Source organism: Ammospiza caudacuta, chromosome 28 (assembly GCF_027887145.1).
Source record: "Ammospiza caudacuta isolate bAmmCau1 chromosome 28, bAmmCau1.pri, whole genome shotgun sequence".
NCBI lineage: Eukaryota > Metazoa > Chordata > Aves > Passeriformes > Passerellidae > Ammospiza > Ammospiza caudacuta.
Window position 1 is genome coordinate 1951295 of NC_080620.1, and position 27721 is coordinate 1979015.

General features: G+C 48.9%; 1 protein-coding gene across 1 annotated transcript; it reads left to right on the top strand.

Annotated features, from left to right (window-relative positions):
* The first annotated feature begins 4129 nt into the window (after positions 1–4129).
* Positions 4130–27401, top strand: SCAMP4 (secretory carrier membrane protein 4). Its single transcript, XM_058820994.1, has 8 exons — positions 4130–4159; positions 10014–10084; positions 11472–11525; positions 14275–14403; positions 18644–18800; positions 21727–21828; positions 23394–23511; positions 24529–27401. The coding sequence occupies exons 3-8, from the start codon at positions 11519–11521 to the stop codon at positions 24703–24705; spliced, it is 690 nt and encodes a 229-aa protein (XP_058676977.1). The 5' UTR covers positions 4130–4159; positions 10014–10084; positions 11472–11518; the 3' UTR covers positions 24706–27401.
* The last annotated feature ends 320 nt before the right edge of the window (positions 27402–27721 follow it).

The following is a 27721-nucleotide window of genomic DNA, read 5'->3' on the forward strand; positions in this document are numbered from 1 at the left end:
CATGGATGTCCTGGATTTAACAAGGATGCCAGGCACTAATCTCTGCTCCGGCACAGGGACAGGAGCCCAGCAAGGGCTGCAGCTGTGCCAGGCCTTGGCATGGAGCTCAGGGCAAGGTTCTGCCCCCCGAGGCTGCTGGGCACTGCCCAGGCTGCCCAGGGAATGGTGCCAAGGCTGCCAGAGCTGCAGGAGCGTTTGGACACAGAATTCCAGAGGTCCTGAGGGACCTTCAAGATCATTGAGTCCATCCCAGCCCCAACACCCCAAGTCAACCCTGGCACCCAGTGCCACATCCAGGCTTTGTTAAACACACCCAGGGATGGGGACTGCACCACCTCCCCGGGCAGCCATTGCAGAACTTTATCACCCTTTCTGTAAAAAACTTTTTCCTGATATCCAACCTGAATTTCCCTTGGCACAGCTTGAGGCTGTGTGCTCTGGTTCTGTCAGTTCCTGCAGACAGAGCCCAGCCCCAGCTGAGCACAGGCACCTTTCAGGAGCTGCAGAGAGCGATGGGGGCACCCCTGAGTCTCCTTTTCTCCAGGCTGAGCACCCCCAGCTCCCTCAGCTGTTCCTCACAGGGTTTGTGCTCCCAGCCCCTCACTGACAGAGCTCCCAGGGGTGTCAGGGTGGGGTTTGGGGGGGGACAGGGGCTGCACTGATCATCCCTGAGGGTCCCTGATAACTCAGGATATTCCAGGACTCTTTGAATCTCTGCTCCGGGGCCACACACACAAAGGGATCACTGGGTGTGAAGACACATCCTGGTTTCCTTCTGTGAATCTCACGTGGGTGTCCATTCCCTGCTGGACAGATCAGAGCTGTGTCCCCAGCACACAGCTGGGCTGCCCAGGAGCTGTGGGGCAGAGGGAAATAACAAAAAGAATCCTTGGAGCAGCAGGGCCAGGCAATGACCTGGGCCATTCCCAGGGGACAACACAGCTCCTCCTCCTCCTCCTCCTCCTTCCCACCCATCTGGGGCTCACATATTGCAGGATAAACCCTGGGCAAAGCAGGGCATAGCTTGGGGAGGTGTTGGGAAATGCAATAACCCACTTTGGGGCCTCCCCGGGGTGTCCAGGGAATATATATTATATATTCTATTATATATTCTATTACATATTCTATATTCTATATATTCTATTCTATACTCTATACTCTATACTCTATATTCTATATTCTATATTCTATGTTAATATATCGAGAAATATTATATATATAACACATAAAATATATAATGTATCATATAAAATTAATGTAATACAATACAATGCAATATAATAATATTATATATAATATTGCATATTATATTTCTATATATATTAATAAATAACCTAGAATCTAGAATTTAATATATATAATTGAAATTATATAATAGTATATAATAATATATAATAATATATAATAATATATAATATATATTATATTATATTATATTATATTATATTATATTATATTATATTACATTATATTACATTACATTATATTATATATAATATAATAATATATAATATAATATAATATAATATAATAATATATAATAATATATAATAATATATAATAATATATAATAATATATAATATAATATAATGTAATATAATAATATATTATATATTATATATTATATATTATATATTATATAATATATATATGTGAGAGCTCCATGTGGGAGCTCCAGACCCTTGGATGCTGCACACTGACATTTTGGCTTTCGTTTTGAAAAATGTGTCTTTTTTCTCCCCCCCCACAAAAAATATTTCTTTGGCGTATTTTGAGAAAATAAAACAATAAATTAAAGCACGGCTTCAAAAAAAAAAAAAAAAAGTTTAGGGAAAATATCTCCAAGGAGGAATCTGGGAACGGCCAAGGAGGTTTCAGAGCTGAAATCGGGGCTCAGGAGGGATGTGATGAGGGGACAGGAGTTTGGGGTGGCCCTGGCGCTGTCCCCAGTATCTCTCCCTGTTTCACTGGTCCAGCAGCACTGGATTTACTGGGGCCGAGTGACCTCTGCTGGTTCACACCCAAAATCCTCCCTGCGTGTCGAGCATCCGATGGATTTCAGGGCAGGGCGAGGGGTTTGGGGAAATTTTGGGGCAAGTTTGCCCAGGGATGAGCCTGACCCGCTGCCTGGAGCTGGCAGTGACAGAAAGCACGGCCCCAGAGCCTGGAAATGTCTTTTAAAGTCCAGCTGGGGTTTTACACGCCCCGAATTAATAGGATTTGCAGAGCTGAGAGCTTGCAGAGGGATCCCTGCTATATTAAGGAGTCTAATGTGGTGAAAATAAGGACTTAAGGAGCTCTAGAAGTGTTCAGGCTGGAAGGGACCAGAGGAAAAAAAATAAATAAACAAAATAAAATTCCTCTTTTAGACCAGGCAGCTTGGGAAAGGAGAGCAGGGGAGGAAGAAATACTAATTTAAGGACAAACTGTTGTAGGAATTTTCACAACATTAAATAAAAAGTAATGTAATGTATGGATGGCAACCTTTTTACTGAGATGTATTATGTGGGTACATATGTACATATTGCACAAAATTTCAAAATTTACAGGAAGAAAAGTAAAGTCTGTTCTATGAAGTAAAAAAAAAGTAAAAAAAAAAAAAAAAAGTAAAGTAAAAAATCCCACAAACAATACTGTTAATAATGTTGGGAATAACGATTTTACATTTTAGCAAAGAGTGAGACTGAAAATGAATCCTTCAAGGTCTTTAACTGGAAAAAATTTAATTTCTTCTGTGCTCTTGGGACCAAGCTGTACCAGAATCCCAGAATGGTTTGGGTTGGAAGTGTTTTTGTTTTTCTAAAATTTTAAAAGTTTAATAGTAATAAAATGGTTATAAAAATAGCAATATATTTAGAGTAAAATAATTTTGTACAATTTTAATTAGGACAATATGAGACAATAGAAAAAAAAGTTACAGACAGTCCAGGTACCCTTTCTGGGCAACACGAGCCCAAAACAGGACAGTTAACAGAGGATTAACCCTTAAAAACAATAACCTGTTGCATATTCATACATCTCATACATGATGCATAAATTCCATTCAAACACAGGATTCTGTCTGGTCAGTGTCAGCTTCTTCCTCTGAATTCTGACGGTGTTGTCACAGCTGAGCAAGGCAGGAAGAAGTTCGTTTCTCCTGATAATGGAGCAATAAATTCTCTTTTTCTGAAAGATTCAGGTGTCCTGTGGCTGCTATCTCAGTGCAAGTCCTTTCTTTAGAAAAAAAGTCTCCTACATAGCATAGTTCCTACTTTAACATTTTGTTATAACCTAAAACTATATTTAACACACTACTTAAGAGAAGTAATACAGCATCACTTTCTAACACAACACTTATAATATTCATTTTAATATTTGCAAAAAGCCAATCATAAAATATGGATTTTTCACAGGAAGGGACCTTAAATCTCATCTAATATAACTTTATACCTGAATTTTAAGCTGCTGTGCCTTGAATGATCTTGAAGAAAGGAGGGTAACAGTGCTGGAAGAGCACTCTGAAGCTAAATCTGAAGGAGAAAGCAGACCATGTTTGATATCTTTATTAATGTCAAATGATCATAGAATTCCAGACTGGTTTGTGTTGGGAGGGACCTCAAAGCCCACCCAGTGCCACCCCTGCCATGGCAGGGACACTTTCCACTGTCCCAGGCTGCTCCCAGCCCCGCCCAGCCTGGCCTTGGGCACTGCCAGGGATCCAGGGGCAGCCCCAGCTGCTCTGGGAAATCCATTCCAGGGATGGATTCCACAATTCCTGATTCCCAATCTCCCACCCAGCCCTGCCCTGTGGCAGTGGGAGCCATTCCCTGTGTCCTGTCCCTGCAGGCCTTGTCCCCAGGCCCTCTGCAGGGGCTCTGAGGTGTCCCTGGATCCCTCTCTCCTCCCGGTGAACATTCCCGTTCCCCGGCCATGTCCCGGCCCCGGGGTCGCTCCCGGTACTTCGCACAATTCTGACCCTCCCGGCTGCCGTCTCGCGCCACCACTCCTCCCCTCCGCCCTGCCCCTCACATGATAGCGGTGGGTGTGCGTCGCAATGCACGCCGGGAGTTGTAGTTCTCAGCGCGCGGCGCGCAGCGGCGGCGGTTACTGGCGGGACTCTGTTTCCCAGCGCGCCCCGCGGCGGCCCGGGGGGATCGGGACCGGGCGCTCGCTGAGGTGGGCGCGGGGGGATCGGGCCGGGGGCAGCGGGCGGGCGGGGGGCGACATGGGCGGAGGGATGGAGGGGACGGGGCTCGGGGAGGGGGACCGCGGCTGGGGGGAACCGGGGGCCGGGAGGGGGAGCTGAGGGTCGGGGGATTGCCGAGGGAGGGGGAGCTGAGGGATGAAGGGAGCAGCGGCGGGGGACCGGGAGCTGAGGGGAGCTGAGGGCCGGGAGGGGTCTCGGGGCGAGGGGTGGCGGTGACCCTCCCTCAGCCCGGGGAGGGGTCCCGGGGCAGCTCCGGGGGCGGGATCGGGGACAGCTCCGGGGGGACGAGCCGGGCCGGCTGTGAGGGGGAATCGGGGCCAGCCCGAGCGGGGAGGGATCGGGGGCAGCCCCGCTGGGAGCCGCGATCGGGGGCAGCGGGCGGGAGGAGCCGCGTCCCGTGTGCCCTCCCCGGGGGCTGCCGGCTCCGTCCGCTGCCCGGTGCTCTCGGAATCGCCTCTCGGGAATCGCCTCTGTTCCCGGCTTGGCCCCGGGGACACAGGGGGACACAGCGGGGACACAGCGGGGACACAGCCGCCGGGGCAGTTCGTGACTCCTCCAGGGGTTGTGAGGGTGAACCTCGCTGCTCTCTGTGGCTCGGGTACCGCAGATGTGTGTGTTGCCCTCGACAGACAGCACCTGCATGTCGTAGTTTTATTTCCCCTTCTGATTTCCCCCTTCTTGTTTCTAATCTCAGCGTTTTGTAACTCTCTCAAGAAACTCTGTGATGAAGAGAGCAGTGGGTTAGAAATTAAGCGATTGGTGGAATGATTTATCTGCATTTCAGTTTTTCTGAGCTATTTAATATTTTTGCTGCTGTCTGCAGTCCAGTTCTTCTGAGTGAGGCCAGTGTGAGCAGGTGACAAGGGGTGGAACAGCCTGGTGTTCCTAAGCCTGTTCCACCTCTTGTTTCTGGGTGTTTTTGTGTTTTCTGTTTTCTTGAGCCATCTGAGCATCTGTTCCTGAGCAGCCACGCTTCACTTCTGGACGTGGTTGTACCAAAATCAATATTTGTCTGCTGTGGGTTTTGCATAGGCAAATTAAGGCTCCTGCTCACCCGCTGAGGCAGCACAGGGCTGTGTAAACAGGCTGGGGGAGCCCTGAGGGGAATTGCTTCCACATCTGCTGTGCCCTCAGCTCCAGGATGGGGGAGATGGGGCAGCAGAAGCCCCTGTACAGCTGGGAATCCCCAGGAGCCTGCTGGAATGACATGGGAGTGGGATAACCCTTGTAATTTCACTGTCCCTGCTCCTTTTCTCAGGACACTGCTGCCATAGTTTCCCCATTCTCCCTGGTTGTGCTGGGTGGATTTTGGAGTTATTTTCTGGCTGGCTGTGTCACTGCAGGGACAGTGTCCCACCCTGGGAGGGCTGGGGGTGTGTCAGGGAGAGGAAGCCCTGCCGGAGCCAGGCTGTGTCAGCTCTGGGTTTATAGTGCTGAGCTGATTGTTTTGGAGTGGCTGCTGCTGCCTTGGGCTCTCTGGGAAGTTCCTGGTGAGAGCTGGGCGTCTGGAAGAGGCTCAAACCCAGCCTTTTATCTCAAAACCAGTGCAGAGCCACCATTTTCTCTTTAAATTCAACTGGAGGGATCATGAGAAAGGTGTTAGCTTGTGTTGGGAGCAGCAGAGGCTGCGCTGATTCTCTGCTGAGCTGGGGGATTTCAAACCCAAATCTTTGGGATTCCTGTGGGGGTCTTGTTCCTTTTAGGCTCCTCTCAAAGGTCTGGGGTCTGCTGGCTCAGGGTGGGATCTGAAAGCCTGGTAGGCTGATGGTCCCCCCAAAGGCTCAGCTTGAACCACTGTCAGGATTGTGTGTTGTGCCCAGGTTCCTCATTCTGCTCATGTTCCCATCGTTAAATCCCTGCTGATGAGGGAGTGTGGGCAGCTCTGCTCTGTGCTGGGGCCCTGCCCCTCTGGGTGCTCTTGGGAAATGCTCTGGGTGAAACCTTGGAGTCAGGATTGTGTGGAAGCTCCTGTACCTGGAGTGAGGATTGTGTGGAATCTCCTGTACCTGGAGTGAGGATTGTGTGGAAGCTCCTGTACCTGGAGTGAGGATTGTGTGGAAGCTCCTGTACCTGGAGTGAGGATTGTGTGGAAGCTCCTGTACCTGGAGTGAGGATTGTGTGGAAGCTCTTGGCCTTGCTGCATCAGAGTCCTTAAAGATGGAAAAGGCCTCCAAGGTCATCAAGTCCATCCTGTGCCCCATCCCCACCTTGTCCCCATCCCATTGCACTGTCCTTCCTTGGACACCTCCAGGGATGGAGACTCCAGACCTCCCTGGGCAGCCCCTGCCCCCTCTGACCACCCTTTCCATGGAGAAATTCCTCCTGATGTCCAACCTGAGCCTGCCCTGGCACAACTTGAGGCCATTTCCTCTTGTCCTGTCTCTTGTTCCCTGGGAGCAGAGTCATCAAATCAGAATGAAAATACAAAGGCAGTACAGAAAATAGCCTAAAGCAAGGACTCAGAAACTGGGGGATCTGTTGGATTGAAAGTTTGGGAAATTGGGTTCTTCTGGGTTTGGCTGGGACATCTGCAGGGCACGAGAGGAGCCAGTGTCTTGTGAATCTGGTCTTGGGGACATGCTGCAGGTCCTTGGTGGGTTCATGGCAAAACAGGAATGAATTCAGCTCTCCCACCTCCCTGTCACTGCTCGTCTTCTGGCCTGGCCTTTGCTTGTTCTCTGCCACCTTTCTGTGGTAGTGGAGAAAACAGCAGGGAGAAATAAACTTTTACTGAGGAGTTTGTAAGTTTGCTGGGGATACCAAATTAGGAGGAGCTGCTGACCCCCTGGAAGGCAGAGAGGCCCCACAGAGAGTCCCTGACAAATGGGGGCTGAGCAGCCCCAGCCATGTGACAAGTGACAAGAGCAAGTGTCAGATCCTGCCCTGGGATGGGGCAGCCCTGGATGCAGGGACAGACTGGGGATGAGGGGCTGGAGAGCAGCGCCCTGGGAAGGGCCCTGGGGGTCCTGGTCAGTGCAAGTTGGATCTGAGTCACTGCTGGGTCCTGGCAGCCCCAAGGGCCACCCTGTGCTGGGGGCACCAGGCCCAGGGAGGGATTGTCCCACTCTGCTCTGCCCTGGGGCAGCCTCAGCTCCAGTGCTGGGGGCACTTTGGGCTCCACGAGATCAGAAGGACCCAAAGCTGTTGGAGAGTGCCCAGAGGAGGGACACGGAGCTGGGGAAGGGCTGAGGAGCAGCTGAGGGCACTTGGCTCGTTCAGCTGCAGCCCAGGAGACTGAGGGGAGGCTCCTCGGGGGCTGCAGCTCCTCCCCAGGGCAGGCACAGGGGCAGGGGCTGAGCTCTGCTCTGGCACAGGGACAGGAGCCCAGCAAGGGCTGCAGCTGTGCCAGGCCTTGGCATGGAGCTCAGGGCAAGGTTCTGCCCCCCGAGGCTGCTGGGCACTGCCCAGGCTGCCCAGGGAATGGTGCCAAGGCTGCCAGAGCTGCAGGAGCATTTGGACAACAGAATCACAGAATTCACAGAATCACTGGGTTGGAAGAGACCCCCAAGATCATGAAGTCCAACCCAGCCCCAACACCTCAACTAAACCCTGGCACCCAGTGCCACATCCAGGAGCTCCCAAGGCTGCTCAGGGTGGGGTTTTTGGGGTGGCTGTGCTGGGACAGGGGCTGGGATCAATGACCCCTGTGGGTCCCTTCCAGCTCAGGATATTTCAGGATTCTGTGATACTCAAAGTGTGCCTCAAGGCAGATCCCCACAGGAATTCCTTCACAAAGTTTTCCCTAATCTGAGGTGGTGCAGTGTTTCACTCTGCAGTCACATTCAAGGGAATTTTGTTGTCTGCCCGGACAAACAGCACTGCTGGTGTTTGTGTCGTGGTTTGAGAGGGAAGTGGTGTCCCTGGACCTGACACAGGGCATTTTGTCTGTGAGATCCTGGTGAAGAAAAGCTCCAAGTGTCTCCAGTGGACTCCTGAGTCATGTGCATTGGACTGTGAACTTCAGAGTTATTCATTGACCATGGATGAGCGTGGTGGAAAAAGGAAGTTCACTTGACACCAGAGTTTCCTTAGCGTGTGTGGGATTTTCCTCCCTCCACAAGCAGTGAGTTATAGATGAGGAAAATCTCTGCAGTGGGTGCAGGGTTTTGGACTTCACCTATTCCCAGTTAAACTGAAAATATCCAGGTGAATAGGGATCTGATTTATGCGTTGGAGAGGGACTGTTTATAGGAGGGTGCAGTTAAGGGACAAGGGGGAATGGCTTCAAACTGACAGAGGGCAGGGTTAGATTGGATATTGGGATGAAATTCTTGGGAAGAAGGTCCCTATCCTTTTAGCAGAAGCTGGGAAGGTCAGCACATCTCAGGAAGGGATTACTCAGGGTAAAACATGGCCATGTGTGCTTATCCTTGCTGAAAGAATTGTTCTTAATGCTGCTTTGTGGGTCCAAACCACATCTTTCTATGCAAGGGGGTGCTTCACCAGATTGCTGCTTTATCTGGAGGTTTTATTTATTTATTTGAGTTAAAACCTCTCCAGATTACCACAGGTCTCCTTGAGAGGAGAGCACAGGAAAACCATTGTTTGGCCTTACAGGAAACCCATTGTCTGGTCTGTCAAGGCAGGAATGTCCCCCTCAGTCTTTGCTTCTGATCCTTGTCCAGTGGACAAACACCTCTGTGCAGCTGTAGGACACCAACACTGAAGTGCATCAGCTAAATAATCCTCTGAAGAAGAAGAAGAGGATTATTTGCAGGCTCATTCTTCAGTAATGGATTCCTCTCTCTTAATGCTTTAGTGTTCATGGGCCATTTGTTCTCCTCTTGAAATTCCCAGATCTCAACTGGGAGCAGCTGCAGAAGGGAGAGGTGAAGTTTTAATGGTGTTCTTAACCATCTTCCTCATTTGTTTTCTATTCACACATCTGAAAAATGCAAAGGAAAAGGCTCCCAGTTACAAAATGCTGTTGGGCAGTGTTGAGGGACAGCCTTTAGGCCTCAGCTGTGACAGGGATGGGGACAGAGCCTCCTGTCGCCACACTAGGGCTTCCTAGAGACTGGCAAGGAAAATAATATATTCTCCTCTGTGCAAGCATATTTAAGCTTGTACATCTCTGCAGAGGAAGAGCAGGCTGTGGTACAGTCCCAGGTGCTGTTGTCTCCACAGGCTAGGTTAGAGTAGCAGAAAAGAAAAGAAAAGAAAAGAAAAGAAAAGAAAAGAAAAGAAAAGAAAAGAAAAGAAAAGAAAAGAAAAGAAAAGAAAAGAAAAGAAAAGAAAAGAAAAGAAAAGAAAAGAGAAAAGAAAAAGAGCTGTGCCAGTGCAGCCTCCAGACTTTACCTGAGCACAGCACTGAGGTGCAGCAGAACCAGCTGCTGTAAATCCTGAGGGATTTGTGTACAGCATGGCTGATCTGACCCCACTGCTGCTGCAGTTTCTGTGGTGTTTTAGGGGCAGATTTTAGTCTAGACTGCCTTAATTTCTGTCAGACTCCACAGTGCTGGTTTGCAGGGTTGCTTTGTGTGCTCTGTGTTTCCATTCTGGGATTTGCAGGTAGGGACACATGGTGTTTTTATCCTTAAGGAAGAAGGGGTGGAATTAAAACTCAGCAAAGACCTCTCTGTGTATTTCTTCTGTGGGATCAGCTCTGCCAAAATCAGCAACACAGCTCATGCTGGGTAAACTTCCCAGGATTGGCTTCTGCCAGAGCTACAGCCACGCTCAGTGTGGTAACAGGAAGAATGAATCTGCATTTGTGCAGGATTTCTAAAATAACAAGGGGTGATGAGTTTGGTTCCAGCTGATTATTTTTTTGTTAAGCAGGAGTTTAGTGCCCAGCTAACAGGGATTATCTGTTTGTTCCAGGAGTTGGGAAGCACCACAGAGAGCCAGGAGCCAACAAATCATCTCAGCACCTAAATGAGGCATTAAGTCTGGTGAGCTCTGCACATTTCTCTTCCATTGTATGAGCTCTGCTGGGTACTCTGCCTGCCCTGGGAGCTGCAGGTGTTCTGGCAGGGGCTCCTTGGGCATCCTCAGCCTTTGCCAGGGGGTGCCAGGGACACTTTTGTTTGCTGCCAGAGTGTCTCAGTTTGGACAGACAGGTGCCTGCTAAGGAAGGCAGGAGCCTCCCCTGAAATGGAGAATGTAAACCCTCCCCATCCCTCTGAATTGCTATAAATTTTAAATTAAGGGGCTCTCAGGTAAAAGAAATAACAGTTCTTTAATAGGGAAGAAAATAAAAGGATAAAATAAACAATGCAGTGCACTAGAACAGCACTGCCAGAGTCAGAACCCAACCTGACACCCTGTGGGTCAGGCTGTTGGCAGCAGTCCCATTGGAATTGTGGCTGCAGCCCTCCTGCAGTGTCAGGGGTGGCTCTGCTGGAGCAGGGATCCTGTAGAAAAGGGTGTAGTTTTCCTCTGAAGCTCCAGTGGGAGAAGAGGCAGCTGCTGTTCCTCTGGGGAATCCAGTGCAGAAGCCGTGCTGGTGTTCCAGAATCTCCAGATTATATCCAGGCAGGAATGCTTGGCTCCTCCCTCTGGGCTCCCATCTCCCAATGGGATGCTGTAGCTATTATCAGCCATGCAGTGACATTCAATAGCTGTTATCAGCAGATGTCCCCTCCTGAGAGAGGAGTGATTGTGGTCACTCAAAGAGAGAGATAAGGCAAACTGCCCACTTGACAAAATGTGACAGTGTTCACAGGGGTCTGAGGATGAGGGAAGAGATGAGGATCTGACTCCATGTTTCAGAAGGCTTGATTTATTATTTTATAATATATATTATATTAAAACTATACTAAAAAAATAGAATAAAAGATTTCATCAGAAGGCTAGCTAAGAATAGCAAAAGAATGCATGATAACAAAGGCTTCTGTCTCAGAGAGCCTGAGCCAGCTGACTGTGATTGGCCATTAATTACAAACATCTAACATGAGACCAATCCCAGATGCACCTGTTGCATTCCACAGCAGCAGATAATCATTGTTTACATTTTGTTCCTGAGGCCTCTTAGATTCTCAGGAGGAAAAATCTTAAAGAAAAGATTTTTCATAAAAGATGTCTGTGACAACCAAAGACAACTGCCATCCAGATGGTAATAAATTACATCTTGCCTTGCAATCTGGGACACAGATCTTCCCCTGCACAAGGAGAAATCAGGATCCTTTTAGGGAGGCTCCAGCCTTCCTCCTCTGGGTGATGGACACGAGTGGGAGCCCTGGGCTCGTGTTTGTCACACACTGGAACATTCCCAGTTCCAGGGGTTTCTCTGGGTGCTGCTTAGTGCCATGTGCTGACCTGATTTTCTTTCTCCAACAGATCTATTGCTCTGTCTGAAACCTCACCAGGGAACACAAGTATTAGAAATGGCAGGTAAGAGCACCTCAGGTGCAGCCAGCAGGGAGAGTGGTTTCAGGGTTGTTCATGATGCTGTGGTGGCTGTAACATGTCAGGAATGTGACCTGTGTCCCTTCCCAAGACCTTGGTGATCCCTAAAGCTCTTCAGTTACTTCTCTTGCCTTGGTCACATTCACTTTCCTGCTGTGTCCTGCCTGCTCTGTCACCTGAGGTTCCTGCTCAGGTGGTAAATGTTGCTCAGGTTCAGCTGTGACTTGCTTAAAAGTTTTATAAGGGTGGAATTGATTCAAAAACAAAGTACATGAGAATAATTCCTTCTTTCCAGAGGTTTTCCACAGTGTTCCTAGCTGTGCTATTGACATTAATCCATCTGAATTATACTTGCAGTGAAATTAGTAACAAAATTCCAACCTTTTTTCAAAAAAACACGTCTGGAATTTGCCTGCAGCTGCTGCTCACGGGTGATGCAGTTTGGTTTTTGAAAGCATGGGGTGCATTTGCTTATCAGATGTGTTGATCCCAGCCTTGATGGGAGAACTGTAGCACTCCAAGCTCTGCAGTCAGACATGAAAGGGGATATTTTCATGTCATTTATTTTGTCTGATCTCGGAAGTAACCCAGAACAGCTGGCAACTGCAGGGTGTCTGGGTGGGAGGAGGTGGGCAGCAGCTGGGCAGCAGCAGAGAAGAGGTGTAATCCCCAGCTTTGTGTACCTAGCAAACAATCCTGGGGTGTTTGAACCATTTTATGAGCTTGAAAAATGACAAACTGCAGTAGCTGCTTGGTTTTGGCCCCACCACGTGGGAGCTGGCAGCAGCTCTGCTGTCCATGGCAGAAAATGGGAAAGAGCAGAACCAAAGGAACAATCTGCAGCTTCAGCTGTTGAAGAGGGACAGAACAAAAGTTTCCCCATCCCTCAGAAAAAAAAATAAATTAGAGAATCTGCTTTTAATGCATTTGATTAATCTTGGTCTTCCTGGCTTCCCTGGAGACGTGGCCTTTCAGCTTTAAAAGCTGTGTCCCCTCCCTTTCCCTTGATCCAGCATTGTTAAATCCCTTTCTGGGCTGCAGGGACCCATCAGGTGTTTACAGCAAACAAAAAATTAATGCAGAGGAGTCCAAATTCCTGTGGACTTTGAAAGCATCCGTGGGCCATCAGCTGTGCATGGGATGGAGTCAGCAGTGGTGTTAACCAGTAACTCAAACCAGCTTGGAGGGCATCTGAATGAATGTGAAATGGGTTTGAGGGGGATGCATGAGGAGGGGCTTGATGTTTGTTTTTATCAGGAGAAGTCAAATTGGGCTGGTGACTTCAGACATTATTCCAGAGCTACTTCTGATGTATTCCCAGTGGGCGTTCTCACCATATTTTCTGTGTGAAAATATGCATGAGGGAAAGCCTTTTTCCTTCCTCAAGCCTGGCTGCAGCTCCAGGCTCTTCCCTGCCAACCTTCAAACAGAGCTGAGGAGCTGCTCCTGCAAAATGTCTCCTCAGCCGGAGATAATGGGGAGGGAAGGGGAACTCTGGTGCTGACAGTTCTTGTTCAGACATTTCCTCTTGTCTCCTGTGCCATTTGGAGGTTTTCCCAGGACATTCTTCATCTCTTCCTCTGCTTGTTTTTAATTCTGTTTACTGAGGCTGAAGGAGGCTAGAGACAATTAGTCACAATGCCCTGGAATCAAACTTTAATCAGCTCTGCAAGGCAAGAGCAAACATTCCCAAACATGTAGGAGCACACACAGACAAAGCTGGGAGCTGACAGCAGCAGAGGATTCAGGCATTTAATGACTTGATTTTAAAACAGAAATTCTTCCCAAGGTAGAGTTTTCTTCACCATATAGCTTTTGGCAGCATTTGCTGATTTATTGTCTCTGAATGCAAAGCTTTTTCATTTTTTCTTTGCTTTTATTTTCCCCCTATGGCTTAACCTTGCAGGAAAAACTTGAATACCCTTTTTCCATTAAAAATCTGGTGTGTTTTCAAAACAAGATCATCCCTGACACAGAATCATGGAATCACAGAATGGTTTGGGTTGGAGGGGACCTCAAAGCCATGGCAGGGACACCTCCCACTGTCCCAGGCTGCTCCAAACCCTGCCCAGCCTGGCCTTGGGCACTGCCAGGGATCCAGGGGCAGCCCCAGCTGCTCTGGGCACCCTGTGCCAGGAATTCCAGGAATTCCTCCCCAATTCTGACTTATTCCCATGAACTGGATGATACCAGGATACACAATTCCACTTTTAGGATGCCTCCCTTCCTTATTGTCCCAGCACAGCAGGTCCTGAGGCCTGAGCCATGGCCAGGACATGCTCAGAGCTGGTGGCTGAGGATAAATCTGCTTGTCTGGACACTCCCCAGCCTTTCTTTCCTCTTGCTGTGGATTTCTGAAGGGTTGTAACTGAACACCTCAGTGCAGCTGTTTCCCCCAGATGTTGCTGACACCTCCCCCTTCCTGAGGAAGCTCATCCTGGAGCCTATTTAAAGTTGGTTTTTTTCTTACAGCACTTTTCACACAACTTCACACTGATGTGTAAAGGTGTTAAATCCATGAGATGTTTATTAGCTTGTTCCTATTCTCCCCTCTCATTCCTATTCCCCTCTCTCAGCCTTGTGTGTAGTAAAACAAAATATCCTGTCCACTGCTGAGGAAGAAAACCAATTTATTTGTGATCTGAGGAGAGGATGAACATGCAGCACTGTTGGGAAGGTATGGAGGATATGACACATTTCTGCTCCCAGCTGAAATCTGTGTTCTGTGTTCCAGAAAAGGTGAATAACTTCCCACCACTCCCCAAGTTCATCCCTCTGAAACCATGTTTCTACCAGAATTTTGCTGATGAAATTCCCATCGATTACCAGTTCCTGGTGAAGAGAATCTATCATGTGTGGATCTGTAAGTTGAATAAAAACACCTGTGCTGGAAAAAGGTATTTGTGGAGTAAAACCCCATAGATCTCAATGGTTAATGTGCTTTAAAGTTTTGATGAGGAGCAGTGATCCCCCTTAGAATACTCTAATATAACTTTATACCTGAATTTTAAGCTGCTGTGCCTTGAATCCTTGAGGGATCTTGAAGAAAGGAGGGTAACAGTGCTGGAAAAGTCTAATAGTTAATCTGAGGGAGAAAGCAGACTGTGTTTGATGTGTTTAATAATGTCAAATGATCACAGAATTCCAGACTGGTTTGGGTGGGAAGGGACCTCAGAGCCCATCCAGTGCCACCCCTGCCATGGCAGGGACACCTCCCACTGTCCCAGGCTGCTCCCAGCCCTGCCCAGCCTGGCCTTGGGCACTGCCAGGGATCCAGGGGCACCCACAGCTGCTCTGGGCACCCTGTGCCAGGGCCTGCCCACCCTCCCAGGAAAGAATCCTTTCCTTATATCCCATCTAACCCTGCCCTTTGGCAGTGGGAGCCATTCCCTGTGTCTTGTCCCTCAATGCCTTGTCCCCAGTCCCTCTCCAGCCTTTTTGTAAACCACATTTAACTCCCAAAAATAGCTACCTTAAGGAAATTCCCAGTTCTCCTAAAGTAAGAGGAACAGGAGAATTGTAGACAAAATAAATGTGGCCCATTTATGTGCCACCTGGCTCCCCACCTCGCTCTAGAGAGACCAAAATTCCCTCTTATCCCCCATTTCCCTTCCCAATGGAAGCAGCATTTCCTGGCTGCATGCTAGCTCTCCAGAGCCCCCCAACCATCCTACTGGAGTTGGGAGCTGCTCCTGTCACAGCTGCTGATGTGCTGATACCCTGTGTGAGCAGAGCTCCTGGCCCTGGGCTCCTGTTGTTTGCCTCAGCCATTGAGGAACCAGGAATGAGCATTGACCATTCTTCTGCAAGGAATGAAATCACTGTGGCAGGCCTAGGAAACCACAGGCAATGCTTTGCAAGATTAACAATCTTTTTGCCTTGCTTATCTTTTTTTTCCCCCCAAATGCTTGTCATCCTCTTTACCCTTCTCACTGAAGGAAAGCTTGTTTGCTGCCAGCTCTGCATTTGGTGCCGTGGCTTTTATTCCAGATGCACGGGATGTGTGTAGGAGAGAGATTTGTGTGCATAAATAATGGCATAATCCATGGCTCCATTGTTCTATGGTTATGTGGAGCTGCTGCAATGAGCTCTGTAATTTTCTTGCCTGAAGAAACTGCCTGTCCCTCCAGATTCACTGGAAGCTGTAAAGCCTCCTTTGTCCTCCCCTCTCCCAAAACAAAGAGTCCCTCAGTCGAGTTAATGGCAGCCTGGAGAAGAGCCAGGGATTTGGGCATGGCCAGGAGAGCTGCCATCTGCACCAGGAGTTTCACATTTCCATCTCCTGCACTCAGGAGTTTCACATTTCCATCTGCACTGCTCTTCCTTTGGGGGTCTCCCTGATTTTTTTGGAGAGAGATGTGTAAAGGGAAGGAGCTAAACAAGGAAAGGGCAGTTTGGAAAAGCAGAAACACACACAAGTCATTGCTGGAAGGGTGATTGCTCATTACTTTAATTGGATGTGAGCACTGGATTAAGGTGGAGGGAGGTTTGGGGAAGGTTGTACCACAGCTCCCACTGCTGGAGAACAAACTGACCTGAGGCACAGGGAGAGCCAAAAGTTCCTTAAAACTTTGCAGATGCCCCTGGCTTGGTGTTGTTTTATTGGGTGTTTTAAAATAAGTAACTTTTGGAGAATAAATAGCTTCTGAAAATGATTATTTGGAGAAGTACAGCTAATTGGTGTGTAAATGAAATATCATTGATTCATGGAATCCTAGAATGGTTTGGGTTAGAATGACCTCAAAGCCCATCCAGTGCCACCCCTGCCATGGCAGGGACACCTCCCACTGTCCTAGGGTGCTCCAAGCCCTGTCCAGCCTGGCCTGGGACACTTCCAGGGATGGGGAATCTCCAAACTGTTAGTTTAAATACATAGAATTAATTAATTTAAGTAACTACTTTTCTTCCCCCCAACACTAAGACACATCCAAACCATTGTGTACACAGCTTTGCTGGCTACTCAGAAGACATTTTCTTTGCAGTAAAACAATGTTTTATTTTACTCTCAGGCCATGTGTAAGTCAGAAGTAGCAGCTGGTGTAGGTTTTGTTCCCCTGACTCTGTTGTCAGTGTGATTTTGTGACCATAAAACCTTGCAGTTGTTTAGGACCCCAGGCTGTGTGCAGGCAGATGGGTCAGTGCCCCAGAAGACCAAGGCAGAGATGAGCAGGGAGTGGAATGGGGCATGGCCAGGACACATTCCCATGGCACAGTGTCTCGGTTTGAAAGGCAGGAGTCTGCTAAGAAAGGCAGGAGCCTCCCCTGAAATGGAGAATGCAAACCCTCCCCATCCCTCTGAATTGCTATACATTTTAAATTAAAGGGCTCTCAGGCAAAAATATGGGAGCAGGAATAACAGTTCTTTAATAGGGAAGAAAAGAAAAGGATAAAATAAACAATGCAGTAAACTAAACCAACACTGACAGAGTCAGAACCCAACCTGACACCCTGTGGGTCAGGCTGTTGGCAGCAGTCCCATTGGAATTGTGGCTGCAGCCCTCCTGCAGTGTCAGGGGTGGCTCTGCTGGAGCAGGGATCCTGTAGAAAGGTGCAGTCTCTTCCTCTGAAGATCCAGTTGGAGAAGAGGCAGCTGCTGTTCCTCTGGGGAATCCAGTGCAGAATCTGTGCTGGTGTTCCAGAATCTCTAGACTATATCCTGGTAGGAATGCTTGGCTCCTCCCTCTGGGCTCACATCTCCCAATGGGATGCTGTAGTTCTTATCAGTCATGCAGTGACATTCCATAGCTGTTATCAGCAGATGTCCCCTCCTGAGGGAGGTGTGATTGTGGTCACTCAAAGAGAGAGATAAGGCAAACTGCCCACTTGACAAAGATAATTTGCCATACAGATGGTAATGGAATACATCTTGCATTGTAATCTGGAACACACAGGTGAAGAGAAATTCAGGGGTTTGGTTTTGCCTGGATGGCTGAGGCCAAGGTGCAGAGTGTCACCATGAGTTCATCTCCAGGCTCTGCTGGAGGCCCTTTGGTGCTTGGACCTTCACCTTCTCCTTTCTCTGTGCTTGTTGATACAGGTTACTACAAAGGGTTTGAAGAGTCACCAGCAGCTTTCCAAAACAGGAGTTTGTAAATTGGCCTTTCTGAGCCTGGCAGAGCCTGGGTGGATGCAGGGACAGCTCTGGGAGCCCCTGGCTTGGGGCTGACCCCCCTTTCCAGGGAAGTGAGCTCCAGGAAAATGGGGAGCAGCATCCCTTCATACACTGCTACCTACTGCAGCACTGCTGTGCCCTGAGGGCCTTTGTCAACTGTTCCTTTTTATCCAAGTGACAGGAACAGAGATGTGAAAAGGCCTCTAAGCCACCCCTGTGGTCCCATATTCTCAGCTTGATTGGAGTTTGTTTATCCCCTTGCTTAAGGCAGCACTGCCAAGCCCCCAGGCTGACATCCAGGCTTCCTCAGTGGCCCAGGGAAGCAAAGGGAGCCCGCAAGGCACTGAGCTGGCTCAGAGAGAGCTCCTGAGGCAGCCCCAGAAGCACAGAATCATTCAGAGGCAGGGGCAGGGCTAGGGTCACCCTCCTCTCCTCTCACAAAGGGGTTTTGCTATAAATGGAAATTAGACCTCGCTCACAATTATATATTATAATAACACTGGCCTGAGTCTTGTATTGGTCTTATCAGTTGCTCCCAAATCTCTCCATGCTTTGTTGTAAAAGATTCCCTCATCCCTGTGCTGCAGGGTTGTTCCTGTGCTCCCAGCCCCAGGTCACACAGGAGCCTGTACCTCACTCAGAGCAGCTGCACTGCTGCCCCAGGGACCCTTCCCACTGCAACCCTGGGGGCTTCACAGAGTCCTGGGCTATCCTGAGTTAGCAGGGATCCACAAGGACCATCAGTGCAGCTCCTGGTGTTAACCAGGAGACCCCAACAGTCCCTGAGCACCCCTGAGAGCGGGGTCCAAACGCTCCTGGAGCTGTGGCAGCCTTGGGACCATTCCCTGGGGAGCCTGGGCAGTGCCCAGCACCTTTCCCTGAGCTCCATCCCACCCCCCTCACACATCTCCAGCCATTATCTTTTGTTTAATTTTCTCCCAAAATCCTGGGAGTGCCCCAGCCCACGCTCTCTCCTGTGCTCTCTCCCCAGTTTACTGCATCACGCTGGCCGTGAACCTCATCTCCTGCCTGGCCTGGTGGATTGGGGGAGGCTCTGGGGCCAACTTTGGCCTGGCCATCCTCTGGCTCATCCTCTTCAGCCCCTGTGGTTACATCTGCTGGTTCCGACCTGCCTACAAAGCCTTTCGGTGAGTGCCAGCCCAGCAGGTGCTGCTGCTGCAGTTCCCTCTGCAAGTTTCCCTGATTGTTATTGTTATTTTTATTATTCTCTGGTTGTTTCCCTGGTTACTATTGTTATTGTTGTTATTCTCTGCTTGTTTCCCTGGTTCAGCACCTCGTGTCTGAATGTCTTGTTTACTTTTCAAAATGAAGAAGAATGTGGCTATTTCTAAATGCTAGATACAGGACTGAGGGTCCCATAAGGTTGGAGGTGAGGGTCACATAAGTTTGGCACTTCTAAGAGGGTTAACTTCATATTTTACTTCAGTATCTCAAACTTAGCAGCACCCTCATCTCAGTGCAGCATTAAAATAGGTACTAATTTGGTAAAGCTTCATCGAGGCTTATTTTGATGGAAGACTATTATTAGTTTTTGAGAACTCTTCTGATTCCTGTCTCCAGCTACTTGAGAGCTTGTCTGCTTAGCTTTTTAGATAAAAGCAGTTCCCTGGAGTCAGTCCTTCTGAAACTCCACAAATATTTAAAGCCATCCTACATTTTTGCTTTAATTAATAATCATTTGCATTTGCTGTGGACCACGAGGCATCACTCAAACATTAATGTGTAAAGCCTGGCAGAGCCAGGAGGGTCCTGAGCAGTTCCCAGCCTGACACAGGGAAAGGAGGGGCCTGCCCAGTGCCACCACCACACCCCAGTCAGGGGTTTGCCCTCTGAAGGTAAAGCTGTTCCTGGTAGGATACTCTGGATTTTGATTATTCACCAGACTCTGTGATGAGCTGGTTTGGATGACAGCAAAAGCAGCTGATGGAAATGGGAGGTGACAGGTGGGTCCTGTCTAGCCCATGATAAACTAATTGTTTTAAATGCTCTTCTGAGCTGATGCTTTGTGTGCCCACAGCACTGGACACTGTTAAATCAGCAGTGGCATCATGGAGTACAGGGGAGGGTCATTTCTGCTGGAAAGAGAAGGGTTGGATTTGTCTCAAATTTCCAAATGACGTGAAAATCCCAGCTCTGAACTCTTGCCCTGTGGGGCTGGAGTTTGTCCCCATCCTGAGCTCAGAAGCCCCAGGGCCTCCAAGTGCTGGAGCTCTGTTCAAAGAGGAATTTCCATTCTAAAGTCTGGGAAAAATTACTCCTCCCTGCTGACCTCCCCCAGGCTCCACAAGGGCCGTTTCTCATTATTCCTTGAACATTGTTTGGATGTGTTTATGCAGTGAATGCTGAGAGGTCCCTGAGGTTACTCTGTGCAGAGACTTGCAGTTAAAAAAAGATTCAATCAACCCCAGGGACAGAGTGGGGAGCCCAGGGATCATCCCCTGGGACAGCAGCTGGGCTGGAAATCACTGAGGAGGGATCACAAGTGGTGATTGCAGAGGCAAAATCAGCCCTGCTTGTCCTGGAGGAGGCCACCCTTCAGTGCTGGCACCCTGTGCTGGGAGGATGCTTCTGTAAAACCTTCCTCATCCCACTGCATCCCAAATTCAATTAGCTGCAGAGCTTTGGTGCTAGGGCAAAGCTGTAGCAAATCTGCACCAGAAAGCTGGATGAGAAATCACCTTTTCTCTGTATCCTCACTAATTCCTGCAGATCCTTTCAAATGAAGACTCCTCCAGCCCCTTCAGGTCGGAGTTGCAAGAGTCTGTTTGAAGGCTCAGCCTCGAGCCTAATCCTTGTTAATTGGATTCTGACAGGCACCACAGTCAGCAGGCCCTGCCTAAAGTATTTCTTTCTCAATGCTATACTCTGAGGTGGTGTTTGAAGGGTGGGATTGTGAGGATACTCAGGGATAACAAATCTTCCAGAGCCACCATCTGTGACAGACACCAGACCAACACGGGCAGCTCTGAGCAGCGTGGGTGTGGCTGGAGGCTTCTCAACGTGCCTCACCTCCCTCATCTCCTCCCAAGGCATCAGGGGCTAGAATTATAAAACTAACAACCATCAGCATAATAAAAATAATTATAATAATAAGCATTTAAATGCTTTCAGGGTTTAAGGAGGAGCTGGCAGTGATTTGAGCTCTTTTCTTAAATCCCCTTTGTACCAAACTGCCTCACAAGCACCTGAAGCGTTTTTTGTAGATCTGTAGATAAATCATTGTCCCTTTGAGTTCCTTAGAGTATGAGAATCATTTATATCATTAAAAATGATAGTTTGAGGAAGTTCAGATGTGCCTGATGTGGCTGGTTTGATGGGATGAAGATGTGTTGTGGCAGAGCCCAGACTTGGGCAGGGCAGTGCCAGGTGCACCCATGACAGAGGCTGTGAATGTCTCTGGTCAGCTTCTTGCTTGGGGGCATTTTCATGCTAATTATTGTACCTGCATAAACTCAAGGACCCCACCTGAGGATGGGGAGCCTGCAGAGATGGGAAGTGTGCCTCAGCTTCCAGGGTACCACCCACCTCTCTCATGGCTGTTTTCCCTCCTGTGATGTCCCAGTGCTGGATTGTTTACCATGGGTGTGGGAACATGATGACAAGCAGACACTGAGACGTTCTCAGCTGGAATTCTCCTGCTCAGTGATCATTTCTAGTGTATGGACAAGCTCTGCCTGCCAGCATCAGACTCCTGCATGCCTCCTTGCCAGGGCAGAGCTGGGCAGGTATCAGGCTGGGCTGACATTCGGTCAGAGAATGATTCAGACTCTCTGTGTAGGAGACTCGTGTCCCTCAGCCTCTCCTGTGTGTCATCATACATGCAATTCTTTGGGGAGGGCAACTTCAAGAGCCAGATTATTAGGAGACAATCTGTGCTGCTGAGTCATGGAGCTGTGTGCTCTCACTGCCAGGGAAGGGGAGAAACCTCCCAGTACAGCTATGGAGGGAACGCTCTGGAGCCACCACTGTGGAGGGTTTGAATGTGGTGGTGGGGTCAGACATGGAGCAGCACAAGGTGCCAGTGCCCCCCTGACCTCCTTTCTTCCTCCACAGGTCGGACAGTTCCTTTAATTTCATGGCCTTTTTCTTCATCTTTGGGGCTCAGTTCCTCCTCACGGTCCTGCAGGCGATCGGCTTCTCCGGATGGGGAGCGTGGTAAGTGGGGATGTCCCAGCAGCTCTGGGCTGTGGCTGCTCCCATGGGCTTGGAGAGGCTGATGGGAGCCTGTACAAGGTGGAGAAGAAAAAGCTTTCTGGTTTCCCCAGTGGCATAGCTGTATCTGCTCTTGGGGTGCACTGTAGCCATGATATTTTATGAAAAATCCTTTCCTTAGGATTTTTTTTCTCCTGAGAAGCTGAGAGGCCTCAGGAACAAAAAAAAAAAAAACAATGGTTATCTGCTGCTATGGAATGCAACAAGTAGATCTGTGATTGGTCTCATGTGGTTGTTGCTAATTAATGGCCAATCACAGTGAGCTGGCTTGGACTCTCTGTCCAAGCCACAAACCTTTGTTACGATTCCTTCTTTTTCTATTCTTAGCCAGCCTTCTGATGAAATCCTTTCTTCTATTTGTTTAGTATAGTTGTAATATAATATATATCATAAAATAATAAATCAAGCCTTCTGAAACATGGAGTCAGATCCTCATCTCTTCCCTCATCCTCAGACCCCTGTGAACACTGTCACAGCACACCACTGGGGTTTCATTGCTGTGTTGGGCAGAAATCAAAGCCAAGTTGGATGGGACTTGGAGCAATGTGGTCCAGGGGAAGGTGTCCCTGCCCATGTGTTCTGCTGGGCTTTAAGGTCCCTTCCAACCCAGATAATTCTGTGATTTTCACCTGGTTGCTCTCTGTAGCCTTTTCCCTCAGTGTCCATTTCTTTCACCATTTATTTACGGTGTCAGGCTCAGCACTGCCCTCAGTGCTGGCAGCACACGGTGAGCTCAGTGTGGTGACTCATTGTTGGCCTATGAGAAGTACTGTGAGAGTTCTCCTAAAATAAATGGGAGCTTGTTAGTGTCTGTCCCTGGTTGTGTTATAATTGTTTGGCATTTTAACTTCCTGTCTACAGAGACTTGAGAGCAATTCCTGCTGAAACTACAATTAATGGAAAGTTCTGGCACTCCATTTAACACTCTGGTTTCAGAGTTGCTGATGTCTCACCTGGTTTTTGCCAGGAAAGGAATGGAGATGGAGTGTAAATCACAGGACCCTGGTGTTCCCTGATCCCAGTTCTGGTCTCTAGATGCACAACCAAAAGCACCTTGGGAATATGTCTTCTCTTCCCAAAATCCATGCAGCTGGCTGTCCCTTAAAGCTCTCACACTGGATTAGTGAGGGATGCTGGCAAGGGAGGTGAGATCTCAGGGAGATACCTGCATTGAATTCTGACAATTGTCTTCATTGTTCATTTCGTTTTCAGGAGCTTAAAAGCTGCCTTGTAATTTCTGGGTTATGAATCACAGAAACAGAGAATGCTTTGGGTTGAAAAGGACCTTAAATCCCATCCCATTCCACCCCCTGCCATGGCAGGGACACCTTCCACTATCCCAGGCTGCTCCAAACCCTGTCCAGCCTGACCCTGGGCACTCTCAGCCCCAGCTGCTCTGGGCACCCTGTGCCAGGCCCTTATAAGCACTTAAACAATTTTTCTGATAACAAGGACACTTAGAAAAGCAGATTATAATGTTATTTTGTCTCTTTTTCTATCTCTTGCAGTGGATGGTTGGCAGCCATCACCTTCTTCAGCACCAGCGTGGCAGCTGCTGTGTTCATGCTGTTCCCTGCCATCATGTTCACCATGTCAGCAGTTGCCATGTTCATCTGCATTATAAGGGTAAGATCTGCTCATGGAAGGTGTCCAGGAGCAGAATGAGATGAGTTTTAAGGTCCCTTCCATCCCAAACCATTCTGGAATTCTTCAGATCTCTCTGTGCCTTGGAGAATCCCTGCTGTGTATCACAATAATGTGAAGAGGCAGTTCAGCAGCCACCACAAGCCATCAGTGCTTTGAAAGGTTGCACAGTGCAGTCAGTTGATGTCTCTCAGAGTTTCTGGAGGACAAATCTAGACAGCACAGGACAGCTCAGGCTGGAAATTGCCACGGTGTCAATGTGGTGATGTTGCTTTGTGTCATGCAAAGCAAGCTTCATGTGGAGCAACCTGGGGCTCTGTGAAGGGGGGAAGTTTGGATTGGATATTAGGAAACATTTGTTTTCACAGAAAGAATTGTAAAATGTTGGAACAGGCTGCCTAGGGTAGTGGTGGAATCATCATCCATGGGAGTGTTCCAAAAATGTGTGGATGTAGCCCCTGGGACGTGGGTCAGTGGTGAACATGAGGGTGGAGCTGGGCTGATGGTTGGACTTGGTGGTCTTAGAGGTCTTCCCCAGCCTCAGCAATCCTGTGATTCCATGATTTGTTGCTCCTTGGGATGGTCAATGGTGAAGCATCTGCAGTAGGGACCGGGTGGCAGAGTGAGAATCGTGTCTCTGCAGAAACAAGGATTTGTAGTAGGACTCTCTGGAAAGGTGTGGCAGGCAGGGAGAACAGAGTGGCAGCAGTGGTGTTGGACTCTGCTGGAGAGGTTTCCACCCCCTGGCCTGGGCTGGCTGCCTTGCTGTGGGATCCCCACCTGAATTCTGGCCATGCTGCTGGAAGGTGTTCAAGTTTGGGGTTGATATTCTCTCTCTGCACCTCTCTTCACTGCATTACTGCATTTTCTGTGCTCTGTTCCTCAGAAATGCAGCTCTTCACAGAGACAGGAACAAATCCTGTTCCAGGTGGCTCTGCAGGGGCTCAGCTCTGGGCTCCTGGTGCTGACCCTCCTCTTGTCCTCCCTTTTATCCCTTAGGTACACAAAATCTACCGAGGGGCTGGTGGAAGCTTCCAGAAGGCTCAAGATGAGTGGAACAGCGGCGCATGGAGGAACCCTCCCAGCAGGGAGGCCCAGTACAGCAATTTTTCTGGGAACAGCCTGCCAGAGTATCCCACAGTGCCCAACTACCCCTCTGCAAACCAATGGCCTTAAGCAGCAACAGCTGCAAACTGCCTGGAGTCTCTCCTTTTTTGGTCTTTTTATTCTTCTTGGAAAAGATCATTTGCATTCCCCCCCAAGCACCCCACTCATCTCGAGGAGCTTCCTGGTTCTTGTCTCCTGATCCCTGAGGAATAGCCTGCTCTCAGCCCTTCCCTCTTCCACTGCACTGCATGGCCATGGCAGAAAGCTTTTTGTTTGCCTTGAGTCACCAGTATTTGCCTCGTTGCAGACTGAGAACAAACCCTTCACTGCCTTTGCTTGAGGGAATCCTCTCCTGAGAATCCCTGGAAAAGGCTCAGCTTCCCCACGATGGCAACACTCCCACAGCTGCCCCTGCTCCTGCTCAGCTCCCATGGAATGCCCAGCACAGCACCACACCTTCTGTAGCAAAAGCAATCAGAGCAACTGGTGTTTACTCTCCTGGATGAATAATGTGGAAATTTTCACTCTAAGGGAAATGCAGCACTTAAATTATTTGGTACTGGTGAGGCTGAAGTGATTTGTGAAAGCTCCACCCTCCGTGGGAGGACCCTGCAGGTAACAGAGGTGCCCTGGGTGAGTCCTCGGATGGGAAACCCCACAAGTCCTCCTTGCCTGGCTCAGACTGTTGTGATGCTGCAGCTCTTGCTTTCCCTGCTGCCAAAAGCTCTTGCTGGATCTGTGTGTTCCAAAGGTGCAGATTCATCTCCTTAGATCCATGATTGCTTGCTCAAGCCTGAATCAAAGCTCAGTGGAAACCAGTGCAGAGCTGGCACTGGGCCTTGGTGATGCTCACCCTGGTACAGGGGCTCAGCACGAGATTTCCCCACCATGAAACTTCCAGCCAGGTTTAGTGCTGGATGCAAAATAATGATTGATCTCAGTGCTGGAGCCCCAGTGTGGTTTGAAAATGCTTCTGTTACAATGAATAGTTTAATTCTGCCTGCTGCTGGTGTAGCTGAACTCCAGATATTACAGTGGGGTCTGGGAGATGAAGGGAAGCTTGTTAGTCCTCATGGCTGCTGTTGGCTGGCAGGATTTCCATCAGAGAGATTCCTGCCTTTCTCCAGCCATCAGCTGAAGGGAGGATGAAGCTGTTGAGAGGGATTGTTTTCCCTGAGGTTATCCTCCACCTTGTCATTCATCTCCATTCTGTGCCTGAGCCATCCAATTCCCTGTGTCCTACAGCGACCCAGGCAGCAAAGGCTGCAGTTTCCTCTTCCCCCTCAGCCTGCTGTGAATTTTTTAAAACCTGTCCAAACTGGGAGGTCAGTTCCCAATTTTTTTATAGGGAGTGAGTGTTCCAAGTCTTTGGCTCTCAAAGTTTTGGCCAATATACAAAGTGCTCCATTTGGGAGACCAAGGAGGGGTTGGGCACCCTGGGGATCAGACCCAGAGCCTGCTGCCTTAGCAGGCTGTTGATGGGGTTATTCCAAATTCCCAAATTCACACTAAGCAACTGGAAAACAAAACTGGCTCCTGGAAAGGGACAGGGACATGGTACTAGCTAGGTGGAATTGATTTGCAAGTGATCTTTTGAAATATTTTCTCTACATGTGCCTTATCTAATGAAATCACGGCTCACAGAGGAGAGCTCCTGCTTGCCCCTGCAGAATTTCCCTGTTAACTTGTCCTGTGTCACACTGTAAATAATGAGGGAAGCACAGCCTGGAGTCTGCATGACCCCTGTGTTACCAGGGCCAAAGCAAAAACCATCCCAGATTTCCCCAAACTTCCCCAAATTTCCGTTTACAGCCACACTGACCCCCCTGCACTGGCTCTGGGACGTGCTCCCAACACCAGGGGTTTTCCTGGAGAGTGTGCAATGTGCTTGGCAGGAGGAGCTCTTGGAGCCTTGTGAACAGAACATGACCTGATGGCATTGTGAAGCTCTTAGGTGCCTTTGTCTAGTGTCAAGTGTAATTTTAAGTGTTCTTTGTTGCTTGCCATCGGAGTGATGGAAGAACTGCCTGGCGTTGACTCCCTGGAAATACGATGGATGCACCAGGAGGTGAGGGCTGAAGGTGCCATTGGCCACACCTGGGAGCCAGGACATGTCCCTCAGTCCTGCCCTTTGCCAAAACTCCTCAAAACCATTTGATACCTGCTCCATTTCAGTGTGTCAAGTTGGAGGTTTTGAAGGAGCCAAGAGGAGAAGTGTTGGTGGAGACTCCACATCCTTCTTCTCTTTGGGATTTTCCCCTTGGAGAATCTGGGGGCTGTGTTGAAGCACCCACCCTCAGCCACACTGGAAATGTTTGCTGCAAGGAGAGGGGGTGCCTGGGAGCCTGCCCACCACAATGGTTGGAGCTGGACACCAAACTCACACCCTGTTAGGCTGCACTGCCTGAGATCCCTGTGGAGATCAATGCACCTCCAGGTGGGACCTCCATCCCACCCCCTCCCTCCTCTTCAATGCCAGAAACTGTAATTCCAGAAAGTCCAACACGCTGCCTGAACAACTGGCTTAATTTTTTTTATTTTTTTCTTTGTTTTGGACTCCTCTGTATGTTTTTAAATGTTTACATTATTAGATTTCTAAAAGTTCTTAACACCATTAACCCGGCCCTGGCTCCTGGTGTGGTCGGGCGTCACGTGCCGTGTCTGTGTGTGATGTTTCGTGTCACCTGTGGAGCTCTGGGTTTTGTTTTGTGTTTTTCTCCTGATCACAAGACAATAAATGCTCATCCTGTGCTTGATGAGGAGAACTGGCCGCAGCAGAGAAGTGTCTGTTCCTAGGTAACCAGAGTTATCTGGCAGAGGGAAATGGCAAAATCTCTGTGTTCCTCCAAAGTCTCCCACTGCATGTTGTTTTCTCTGTGAAAGAACAGCACATTGAGGGATGAGGCTCATCCTCTGTGCTGGGGGCTGCTGTGAGTGGCTTCTTGTGGTTTGTACTCTTAGAGATGCAGCTTTGACCAAAGGTGCTGCCATTGTTCCCATCTTGTAAGGACTGGAGAGCAGAGGTGTGGAAGGTTCCATTTCCCAAGCACTGGGGTCATTTTTGTGGCCTTTCCATAGTGCAGAG

What these genes read in the sequence shown, in the direction of transcription:
- SCAMP4 (XM_058820994.1), top strand. An exon ending in CCTGCCTACAAAGCCTTTCG is followed by an intron (nt 18,801 to 21,726) that starts GTGAGTGCCAGC and finishes CTTCCTCCACAG; the next exon opens with GTCGGACAGTTCCTTTAATT. An exon ending in TGTTCATCTGCATTATAAGG is followed by an intron (nt 23,512 to 24,528) that starts GTAAGATCTGCT and finishes TTTATCCCTTAG; the next exon opens with GTACACAAAATCTACCGAGG.